The 12,381-nt window shown below is 33.1% G+C and overlaps 1 protein-coding gene across 4 annotated transcripts in view; it reads right to left on the reverse strand.

Moving 5' to 3' along the window:
- LOC139510280 (large proline-rich protein BAG6-like) overlaps positions 1-12,381 on the reverse strand; it is a 44,487-nt gene that overhangs the window by 28,627 nt on the left and 3,479 nt on the right. For all 4 annotated transcript variants that reach the window (XM_071296773.1, XM_071296771.1, XM_071296774.1 and 1 more), the window contains exons 2-9: positions 12,244-12,315; positions 9,505-9,546; positions 6,404-6,479; positions 5,924-6,114; positions 5,217-5,288; positions 4,823-4,963; positions 2,264-2,571; positions 1,609-1,732 (exon numbers count right to left, since the gene is read on the reverse strand). In XM_071296773.1, coding sequence (XP_071152874.1) covers positions 1,609-1,732; positions 2,264-2,571; positions 4,823-4,963; positions 5,217-5,288; positions 5,924-6,114; positions 6,404-6,479; positions 9,505-9,546; positions 12,244-12,306 — 1,017 coding nt within the window. In that variant the 5' untranslated portion in view covers positions 12,307-12,315. The remainder of the gene's footprint in view (positions 1-1,608; positions 1,733-2,263; positions 2,572-4,822; positions 4,964-5,216; positions 5,289-5,923; positions 6,115-6,403; positions 6,480-9,504; positions 9,547-12,243; positions 12,316-12,381) is intronic.

A 12,381-nucleotide genomic window follows, 5' to 3' on the forward strand; every position in this document is an offset into this window, starting at 1 on the left:
TCACACTATAATGCCAGGGATCTCCATGGATGAAAATTGAACCATGGAGGAACTTTCACCATTACAAACCGTGTCTACGTTGTACAGTGTAGCGCGATCGGAAGTATTTTATCTCTCCATACAAGGAATGGTGAACATGCTAATTCATTGCTTATTTAAATTATATTTATTTGAATTTTCATTATAGAATTATAGAAGTATCAACATGTTCATTTATTGCCGTTTTTAACCATTCAAATGCCAAGTCTTCATGGTCCCCCCTTAGTCGAGAATGACCAAAAGCTGTCATGAAGGTCCCCATGTAGATTTCTTGTATTTTTGGTAATTGTTATGGGGGTTAAAAATCATATGATGTGGAGCTTATTTTTCATGGACAGTCAAATTCAAAACCCATTACCGGTATGGCTGATTTGCATCAACAACAAAAGTTTAAACGATTCGTACGGGTTATGTAAAAGGTTAAAGAGATTTGTAAAGCAAATGAAAAGGTTTTTAATGACTTTATCTGACAAATTGATGCTGTGCAACATGCATCTTTCGAGTCTGAAAAGAAACCGGAAACGCGGATGTATCAATTTGATTGTAATATACGAAATGAATTCGGAATTACGATACGATATTTCTTTACAGGAAATATTTATAAGTTTTTACTTTTAAACTTTTAAAGTAATTCTAAATTATCGTTACAGCAGTACTCGAGTTATTTGCGATGAAATAATATTAACTGTTTTGCGTCTTATTTTGTACTTCTTAAAAAAGGGGGATGCTGATTGCGTAAGTCAAAATAAAGCACGTGTTCGACTTGTTAAACTGTTTTCTTTGTAACTGGATTATTAATTTATTTATTTAATCTAAATTATCATAATCATTTGCTGGAACTTAGTTGATTAATTCGACAAATGGATCGTCTATCCTCAGATAGTATTCTCCTGTCTGGTTTGTTGATCTACCTGTACAAGCTCAGGTACAAGTGATTAGCGATCTTAATCCGAATATCCCTCAGGCGTTAGAACTGTGTTGGATTATAACATAAAAAGCCTAAGGGTTATGCAATTATATGCATTTGATTATAATTGATAAAAAAAAATGGCGTTGGGCTACAAAAAATTATGAAGTTTTGAACGATGGCGGAAGACAATTTAACGATGGCGCAAGACAATTTAACGATGGGGCAAGTCATTTGACGATGGCGCAAGACATTTGAACGATGGCGGGGCGCCATCGTTAAACAGGCCATGGAGATCCCTGAATGCTCTATAATTCTCAAATACAATTCTCTGCGTGCCGGGTGCTGACAAAAACTGCCTTCTGGAATAGCCCTAATTCAATTTGTGATATCAAATTCAGTGATTGAAGTAAATATCATAGAAACAATACAGTTATCCTACCTGATGCTGGTTGCTGTTTTCTTTTATTAATTTTTGTCACAATTCAAGGCATTTGTTTTTTTTTTTGTTGTTCCATTTGTTTCACTTTTCAGGGTTTTTTATAGATGACTATACATAAATGTTGCAGTCTCTACGAAAAGAGGTAATACCAGTTCACCTGTACCAGTTCACCAGGTGAACTGGACATAATACTTTTTAAAATTGAACAAAAATGTTATACCTGTCCTTCAAGGGCCCTATCTTCTCTTGTTATAGTTTGATATCTTTCTAGGAATGGTTGTAATCTCTGATTCACCTCTAGGACTTCCTGTAAAACTTCTGCTACTAAAGTTATTGGAGGCCGTCTGAAAAATATACAAGAAAATGAATTGTTTTGAGATTTTCTATGTAAGATATTAAAGAAGAACAAGAATTTGTCCACAGTCCATGGATGCCCCAATTGCACTATCATTTTCTGTGTGCAGTGGATCGTGAAATTGGGGTCAAAACTCTAGTTTGGCATTAAAATTAGACAGATCATATCATAAGGAACATGTGTACTAAGTTTCAAGTTGAGAGGACTTTAACTTCATCAAAAACTACCTTGACCAACTGGTAGAGGATTGGACAAACAAACGTACGAACAGACCAGAAAACATAATGTCCAATGGACAAAATAAAGGGGACGTAAAAAGTTTTCATTTCTTGAAATTACAGTGTGACTCATCAGTCTTTTTATTGCAATGTGGGTAAATGAATCTTTTATTGACAAATCATTAAATTGACACATATCATATCACATTTCCCCATATAAAACACCTCTGCTTTACTAAGTGTTTAACACTACCTCCATGAATACAATACATAAGTATGAAAGTTCAACAATGTTTACTCACATTAAACCAGGTGGATGAGATTGACCTTGCCCTTGACCTCCTGTTGCTTGACTACCACTAGATGAAGGTGTCTCTGTTGTGGTTGTCCCAGTTTCTTGTGATGTTTGACTTCCTCCTTCAGTCCGGCTTGTTGCTTCAGCAGTCTGTGATGGGGTACTTGCTTCTGTTTCCATATCCTCTGAATCTCTCTCCCTATCATTGTCTGTTTGTGGGGTAGATGTACTTGGTGTTTCTGATTCAGATGCTTCCATGGTGGCTGGTCTATCTGTGTTTGATTCTTCACTGGCACCAGGAGCTCGTCCTATGTTCTGTTTTTTGGGAAAATATGAAGAAAAACTTGACAAAATTTGATGATTAATATTATTCTACCATCAATTCAAACCTGTTAACAGTTAAGTAAATTATAAATATACCAATCAACAAAAAATATGATGATTATGCTATAAATATGCAGTTAAGTTAACTCACAAAACTAGAGGCTCTAAAGAGCCTGTGTCGCTCACCTTGGTCTTTGTGCATATTAAACAAAGGACACAGATGGATTCATGACAATATTGTGTTTTGGTGATGGTGATGTGTTTGTAGATCTTACTTTACTGAATGTTCTGGCTACTTACAATTATCTCTAGCTATAACTTTTCCAATTAGTAACTGAGGAAATTATTATGTAAAAATTTACAAAAATTAACAAATTTATGCAAATTGTTTAAAATTGACTATAAATGGCAATTACTCATTAAGGGGTCAACTGACAATTACAAAATGACACACATTTTACAGCTAGATACCCCAATGATGATTGTGGTTAAGTTTGATTTGATTTGGCCCAGTAGTTTCAGAGGAGAAGATTTTTGTAAAAGTTATCGATGATGGATGGGGACGACGGACATCAAGTGATGAGAAACACTCACTTGGCCCTTTGGGCCAGGTGAGCTAACAATCCTTTTACTGTAGTTTGCATTACCTAATCGCTTATTTTTAACATTATTTGTTCCTTTCCATGTGATTTTAATTGCATACTTGTCCATGTCTCTCTGGAGTTTTTTTTAACTTTCCTTGTTACACATTTATACTTATTCTAAAATAATGATATATTATATTTATATGATAAAAAAATTTAGAACCCCAAAAATTTTTATCTTTCAAATAATTTATATTGTTGCAGATTTGAAACCCCTGAATTATAAATTCATGAAAATTAGCATACATAAATAAATGAACTATGTAGACTTGGATGGAATTTGTCTTATGGGGTCTCATACCACATCTTCTTATATTTATATATATATAAAACTACACTGTATTTCTATTTAAAACCTTTATCTATTAATCCTCAATTATCTCTATCTTTTAAAAAGACAAATTTTATCTTTAATGTCTCAATTAATTGTAATGGCGTATGACATTTGCGCCGATTTTGAAAATTTTCATTCTTTCATTTGCGCCGATTTCATTTTTTCATTTGCGCCGATTTTATATTTTTTCCTAATTGGATTTACAGGTAAGTTACAGGTAAGTTTATACTTTTATATTGGCTGAGCACAGAGTATAAAGACAAATCAAGTGACATTGCAATTGGTAAATGGCTATCCCAATGTTTCAGGTTATCATTCCTTTTCCTAAATGAAATCGATGACTGCTTCACGTTTGACATTGTCTGACGCTCCGCTCCTTCTGATGACAAATGTCATACATTCTTAGACAACGTGCAAGCACACATTCCATAACGGCCAACTAATTCGCCAAATATAGAAGATGCGAAATCATAAGAAAGGAATATATTAGATGTGTTGCCTAAACATACTCGGCAAGAACAGATTTATGATTTGAATGTATTCCGATTTTATGGATTTGAATGCTGCACATATATTTTTAATTCGTCATTTAAGTATAAACAAAGTGCTTTTATCTTAGGTTTTTACTTCTTGATTTTAAGCAGGAGACAACAGTTTTATACACGTTATGATTGACAATTCATAACATATGTACAACTGGCTAACGGAAGAGGTCTTTAATGATAAATGAAAATAACATTACTGGGATGGAGAGTTGTCTCATTGGCACTCATACCACATCTTCTTATATCATTTCACCTGTAATTTACCTGTTATTTACCTGTAAAAAAAATTGGCGCAAATGAAATGCAGATCGGCGCAAATGCAAAACGCTGAATTGTAAGTGTAATCTAAAACAAAGAACGGATAATTAAGTGTAGCTGTCCCAAATATGTAAAAAGCAGGTCTGTTGGATGTTGTAAAATTTAGGACATACTTTCTACTTCAGAGGCAGTAAGTAGTCTATTATTTAAAAGGCTTAATATTTTCATTAATATTTAGGGATTTATAAGATCAAATAAGTATAAAGAAACACAGTTTGATGTATAAGGACTCACATTGTTTTACACATATCAGATGTGCCCTTTGGCAATCATGTTGCTAAGACTAACAATTGTAGTTGGGGACATCAAAATTAAATAATAATGAAAAGTTCTGGTAAAGCTAAGTTCAGCAAATTATAATATCTATAAGCATAAAAATGGTACTCATTAAAAATATAGACCTCAAGTCTGGTTATTTGTTCTCTGGCCATCTGTAGCATACGTCTGGCATTATTGATGCGGAGTTGTGATTCACTCTCCACTCTTGCCGGACCTCCTACTTGACCAAGATGTATGTGGACATCAACTGATGAACCATCATTCTGAAATTATATAGAAAATCAGTAATGTGTATCAAATATAAACATTTACATTCATCATTTCTTATCAATTAACAAGAACCTAAACAGTTATATGATTCACAATTTTTACTGAAAAAAAGATTTGCCCTTCTAAATTCTACGAAAACTGTAGACTGCAATTATTTTAAATACTTTAAAAAAAATAGATATGATTAAATTCAATTCATATTTTGCTTCAAATGCTATTGCATTGTAACTATGTGTAAATACTCACTGAAGCTCTTGTTGATACTCTGGCATTCCTGCCCATATCTCCCATGTTCTGAACAGCATTCTGAACAATTTGCTTAAATTAAAAATTTTGCACATTTATTTCATAAACAACTTTTGCTTAGGCAATAACATATATCATTAATTTAAAACGTTCCCCTCATAATGAAGATGTGTAAGTTTCAAGTTGATATGATCACAATTTCATGGTAAACTACTTAACACTTATAGGTGTGACTAACAAACTGACAGACATAGTATGTGTTTTGCTCATTGTTGAATCTTTGTATGTGATATATAGTTGTTAACTTCTAAGTCATTTGGTGGTCTATGGTAGAGAGTTGTCTCATTCCCAACCATACCACCATCTTACTTATTTTTACAGACTGGAAATAAAAATGTCTTTCTACTATTGTAGGCAGATTGTAAACATTTTTAATACTACGAAAATTTCTAAAAAGTTATACAACTAGTAAAATGATTTTTTTGTGTTTCAATGAATAGAAGAAGTAATTTTTTTTTAATGGCAATTGTTGTTCCATATTTCCTTTGCCATTATTGTTTCTTATAAATCCTTGTGTTTAAACATACGTTTCTGACAGATGCTGATGAAGGTAAATCCATAGAAGCCTTTCAAATGCAATAAATTTGTAACCTGTCATTTCATATTTGTTCAAAAGATGACAGCAATATCAAATGATTAAGACTTACCTGTACTTGATTAGGGTCAATAATGTCTGATGGTATTGTGAATGAACCGACAACATAGCTATTGACATCACCTCTGGGTGGACCTGGGGAAGGGCCCGGTGATGGTGTACTAGTTGATGTGGCGCTTGCTCCAGATGGTCTTGCACTAGGTGGTGGCTTTTGAACAACATGTATAACTTTTCCGTGAACATCTACAAAACAATCAGTTTTTAACAAATGTAACACCATATTTGAAAATTAATGTGTTTATCTTATATAAATTTCAATTTGAACTATGTTCAATTACAATAACAATCAGTTTTGAAAGAAAAAAAATCTTACCCAAATTTCATTTAGTTTCAGCTAAATAAAGACAACCCATAAAAAATGAATTATGAATTCATAGTACAACATGTACATAAATAAATGGTATATTCATTGCATTTCCATTAAACTAAACACAGTGGTAAAACATCTAATTATATCTATACAATGTCATACCATAATCTTTTAACAGTTTTTCATCCTGCAATACACGTCCCTGGAAAATTAGTCTCTGTGTTTCTACATCAATATTCTGAAATAAAAATGAAAGATTTGATATATAAATCAATAACAATCTCTTTGTCAGCAATTAACATGAACATTAATTGAATTTCAGTTTAATCCAGTCCTTCCATATTAATCTCTACTTGTATAATTGATAAACTGATAATTTCAAAAAAAAATTGGTCACTACAACTATATGAATCACTAAAACACTAACTTCATAGTATCTATGGATTTATTTTTTTACATACTTGATTTGCATAGGATTTTTTCTTATAAAAAAAAAATCATCAGGTTTAAAGTATTATTGCATTGCGAAAACGAATATTTCATCAATGAAATTCCAGTCAGATCTTCTCATGAATATCCTTTTCATATTAGATATTACCAATTTTATTAAGTCTGATAAAGTTTTTTCATTGGGAAGACATTTCAACTGAGGCACTACACAGGCATCAAAAGGAGTCATTATGGAGTAAAGGGGATGGCGTCAAAAGGTGTCATTATGGAGGAAATTAAATGGTTACCGGTAAGTATTTTGTCAACATAAAAAGATGTTCATTTTCAATACTGAATTTCATTCTTCTTAAGAAGTGTTTATCTCAAAATTAATATACAGTTATTACAGTATACATATTATCTGGCTAAATTTGTGTAATATAAGAGCAGTGAGTTACACAGATGCTCCAGGAATACATATACATGTACAAACAAGTATCTAGTTTTGAAGGCAAATAGAGCTGGACAGTCTTAATGGTGTACCACATCCCCAACATTGCAGGCATTTAAGATGTAAATGATCCAGAAGGACACTCCCTCAAAGGTTAGTTAAGAATATAAAAAAACGAGTCTCAAAAATATGTTTGGGCCTATGGAACCTACTGTACAGATTGATAATTTAGTCTTAGATGCCTGTTTTTTTATTAGTTTTTAGGGGCTTTGAACTAGCTGTCAGTTAACTGTGAGTACTCTCAGATCTGTACCTAGTGTCTTTTTTGTTGTTGGGATGTACAAGTACCAGACCATGTCCACTTGTATTTTTGTCCATCTGATGAGTTAAAAGCCTTTTTTCAACTGATTTTTATAGTTTATGCTTAGGTTGTACTGTTATACCACTGTCCCAGGTTAGGGGGGTTTGGGATCCTCCTAACATGTTTAACCTCGCCACATTCTGTATGTATGTGCCTGTCCCAAGTCAGGAGCCTGTAATTCAGTGGTTGTCGTTTGTTTATGTGTTACATATTTGTTTTTCGTTCATTTTTTGTACATAAATAAGGCTGTTAGTTTTCTCATTTGAATAGATTTACATTGTCATTTCGGGGCTTTTATAGGTGATTATGCAGTATGTGCTTTGCTCATTGTTGAAGGCAGTATGGTGACCTATAGTTGTTAATTTATATGTCATTTTGGTCTCTTGTGGAGAGTTGTCTCATTGGCAATCATAACACATCTTCTTTTTTATATTTGTGCTAGATACTTGCATACCCGCAAACAGCTTTTAAAATTGATTAATTGATACTAGTTTAATGCCACTTTTATCATTATTGGCTTATTCTTATAGGCCATTTTTAATTGGTAATAATAATAATAATAATAATTTTATTTTAATTTTGTACATTTTTAAACTAGAGGCTCTCAAGAGCCTGTATCGCTCACCTGATTCTACTTGGGTTTTTGAAATCATATAAAAAAATATAAAATTTGGCTAAAAGTGACAACACAACCTCATTTATAAGGAAAGGAACATGTTTAATTTCATTCAAAAGTCCCCCACTGGCGGCCATCTTGGATGACGGATCGGCTACAAGTAACAACACTTGGTCAGCACCTCATAAGGAACATTCATGCCATGTTTGGTTTTATTCCATTCAGTGGTTCTCTAAAAGAAGTCATTTGTATGCATTTCCCATAGGGTCCTATGTTAAACTAAGTCCCCTGCTGGCGGCCATCTTGGATGATGGATCGGCTACAAAGTAACAACACTTGGTCAGCACTTCATAAGGAACATTCATGCAATGTTTGGTTTTATTCCATTCAGTGGTTCTCTAAAAGAAGTCATTTGTATGCATTTCCCATAGGGTCCTATGTTAAACTAAGTCCCCGGCTGGCGGCCATCTTGGATGATGGATCAGCAACAAAGTAACAACACTTGGTCAGCACCTCATAAGGAACATTCATGCCATGTTTGGTTTCATTCCATTCAGTGGTTCACTAGAAGAAGTCATTTGTATGCATTTCCAATAGGGTCCTATGTTAAACTAAGTCCCCGCTGGCGGCCATCTTGGATAATGGATCGGCTACAAAGTAACAACACTTGGTCAGCTCTCCATAAGGAACATTCATGCTATGTTTGGTTTTATTCCATTTAGTGGTTCTCTAGAAGAAGTCATTTGTATGCATTTCCCATAGGGTCCTATGTTAAACTAAGTCCCCCGCTGGGGGCCATCTTGGATCATGGATCGGCTACAAAGTAACAACACTTGGTCAGCACCCCATAAGGATAATTCATGCTATGTTTGGTTTTATTCCATTCAGTGGTTCTCTAAAAGAAGTCATTTGTATGCATTTCCCATAGGGTCCTATGTTAAACTAAGTCCCCTGCTGGCGGCCATCTTGGATGATAGATCGGCAACAAAGTAACAACACTTGGTCAGCACCTCATAAGGAACATTCATGCCATGTTTGGTTTCATTCCATTCAGTGGTTCTCTAAAAGAAGTCATTTGTATGCATTTCCCATAGCGTCCTATGTTAAACTAAGTCCCCTGCTGGCGGCCATCTTGGATGATGGATCGGCTACAAAGTAACAACACTTGGTCAGCACCTCATAAGGAACATTCATGCCATGTTTAGTTCCATTCCATTCAGTGGTTCTCTAGAAGAAGTTCAAAATGTAAATTGTTAACGACGACGACGACGGACGACGGACGCCAAGTGGTGAGAAAAGCTCACTTGGCTCTTCGGGCCATGTGAGCTAAAAAAAGCAATTATAAATAATTTTCTGAATTTACAGTATACAATTGCAACATGCAACATTAATCTATAATATCTTACTATTGATCCTGCTATCTTCTCTTTAAACTGTTTAACTGTAGTCTGAAGATTAAAGAGTTTTTGCAAATTACATAAAACCACTATCACAAAATATCAAATTTATATATATTTACTAAACTTTGAAATCTTTAATACACATTTATTGAATAAGACCATCGGTTTTTAAGGCCACTTAAAAATGTACAATTGCCCATTAGGTTTTTTATTATAAATACTTATTACCAATTGTCCATTAGATTCTATACTTAATATTTATAATCAATTTCCAATTAGGTTTCTATAACATATAAAAACATTTTAGATGCAGATGTAAAAGGTATTAAAAGCAATGCGTAACATTTGTTTTTTTATATCCGATATACACAGGATACAAACAAACAGAAGTTAAATATCCTTATACTATTGCATGTTCTAAACATGGAAAAAATGTTGTCTTTTTTTATTTATAAATGAGGTCATACAAAAACCAGATGCTCCGCAGGGCGCAGCTTTATACGACCGCAGAGGTTGAACCCTGAACGGTTGGGGCAAGTATGGACACAACATTCAAGCTGGATTCAGCTCTAAATTTGGATTGTGATTAAATAGTTGACACAGCATAGGTTTCTGACACAGAATGAATGTGGTCTAATGAACTAAAAATATGTTTGCCTTTGAACAATTCACTATGCTGTTGAATATTAATCCTCTCAAAAAAATGTTTGAAGAAATTTTCTTTTTATTTATGAAATCTGAAATGAAAAAAATTGACCCCCCAATTTTTTTTTCACATCCCCCTTTCCCTTATTTCAAAACTGATCTCAATTCAAATTTCTAATGAAGTTTGCAACAATAACTACTCATTTAAATACATCATAAAATATTAAAATGTAAAAAAAAGTGCTTGTTATTACTGAATGGTAAACATGGTAAAGATTGTTTTAATCTATCAGTTGGTAGTAAAAGTGAATATACATTGTATATTGTATAAAACAATGATTTAAGTTGATTCAACTACTATTCTGGACAAAGAAAGATAACTCCAATTGAAATCCAATTGGAATTTCTTGCTATTGCACAATATTGTGCAATTAGATATTTCTTGCTATTGTGCAATACTGTGCAATTGAAAATATTTGCTATTGCACAATACTGTGCAATTGAAGATTTCTTGCTTTTGCACAATACTGTGCAATTGAAGATTTCTTGCTATTGCTGAATACTGTGCAATTGAAAATTTCTTGCTATTGCACAATACTTAATATAATAATTTTGGATCCTGATTTGGACCAACTTGAAAACTGGGCCCATAATCAAAAATCTAAGTACATGTTTAGATTCAGCATATCAAAGAGGCCCAAGAATTCAATTTTTGTTAAAATCAAAATTAGTTTAATTTTGGACCCTTTGGACTTTAATGTAGACCAATTTTAAAACGGGACCAAAAATTAAGAATCTACATACACAGTTAGATTTGGCATATCAAAGAACCCCAATTATTCAATTTTTGATGAAATCAAACAAAGTTTAATTTTGGACCCCGATTTGGACCAACTTGAAAACTGGGCCAATAATAAAAAATCTAAGTACATTTTTAGATTCAGCATATCAAAGAACCCCAAGGATTCAATTTTTGTTAAAATCAAACTAAGTTTAATTTTGGACCCTTTGGACCTTAATGTAGACCAATTTGAAAACGGGACCAAAAATTAAGAATCTACATACACAGTTAGATTCGGCATATCAAAGAACCCCAATTATTCAATTTTTGATGAAATCAAACAAAGTTTAATTTTGGACCCTTTGGGCCCTTTATTCCTAAACTGTTGGGACCAAAAACTCCCAAAATCAATACCAACCTTCCTTTTGTGGTCATAAACATTGTGTTTAAATTTCATTGATTTCTATTTACTTAAACTAAAGTTATTGTGCAAAAACCAAGAATAATGCTTATTTGGGCCATTTTTTGGCCCCTAATTCCTAAACTGTTGGAACCAAAACTCCCAAAATCAATCCCAACCTTTCTTTTGTGGTCATAAACCTTGTGTCAAAATTTCATAGATTTCTATTAACTTCAACTAAAGTTATAGTGCGAAAACCAAGAAAATGCTTATTTGGGCCCTTTTTGGCCCCTAATTCCTAAAATGTTGGGACCAAAACTCCCAAAATCAATCCCAACCTTCCTTTTGTGGTCATAAACCTTGTGTTAAAATTTCATAGATTTCTATTCTTTTTTACTAAAGTTAGAGTGCGAAAACTAAAAGTATTCGAACGACGACGACGCCGACGACGCAGACGACGACGCCAACGTGATAGCAATATACGACGAAAAAATTTGTCAAATTTTGCGGTCGTATAAAAATTATGGCCATTTGCAATTTTCAGAGGTCATGTTGATGGCTTCATTCCCATAACACTTTATGAAGATTCTGTGTGTTGATTATTGTTCCTTAATAATTCTGATGTGCATAACTAATTTTTAAGTATGTTTAAAATTTATATTTGAGAGTTTCAGTCAGTCAGTGGACAAGAAACTTATGTTTTTTTGAAACTAACAAATTAAATGTAGTTGAAAATAAGTGTAATGACTTGAAAAACTTAATCAGCATGATCAATCTTGATTTTAATAATGAATTGGTATGTTTCATTTTTTCAAAAATGTAAAAAATAGAAAGTATATACTCTCTATTGAAAAAATAGGGAACAGTCTGAGATTTTCCAAAGTTTTGAAAAATTCAATCACTCTGTTATACAACATACATTTTCTGGTACACTAAAACTTCTGTTTTGTCCATCAAGTGTTTTAATTGTAACATCCATCATCTTCAATTCCTAAAAGCAAAAAGGCAAAATTAATTAAAAGCATTGAAGTCCAACAAGAATGAACGTTATTAAGCA

This window comes from Mytilus edulis, chromosome 2 (genome assembly GCF_963676685.1).
Source record: "Mytilus edulis chromosome 2, xbMytEdul2.2, whole genome shotgun sequence".
In the NCBI taxonomy this organism is placed as follows: Eukaryota; Metazoa; Mollusca; class Bivalvia; order Mytilida; family Mytilidae; genus Mytilus; species Mytilus edulis.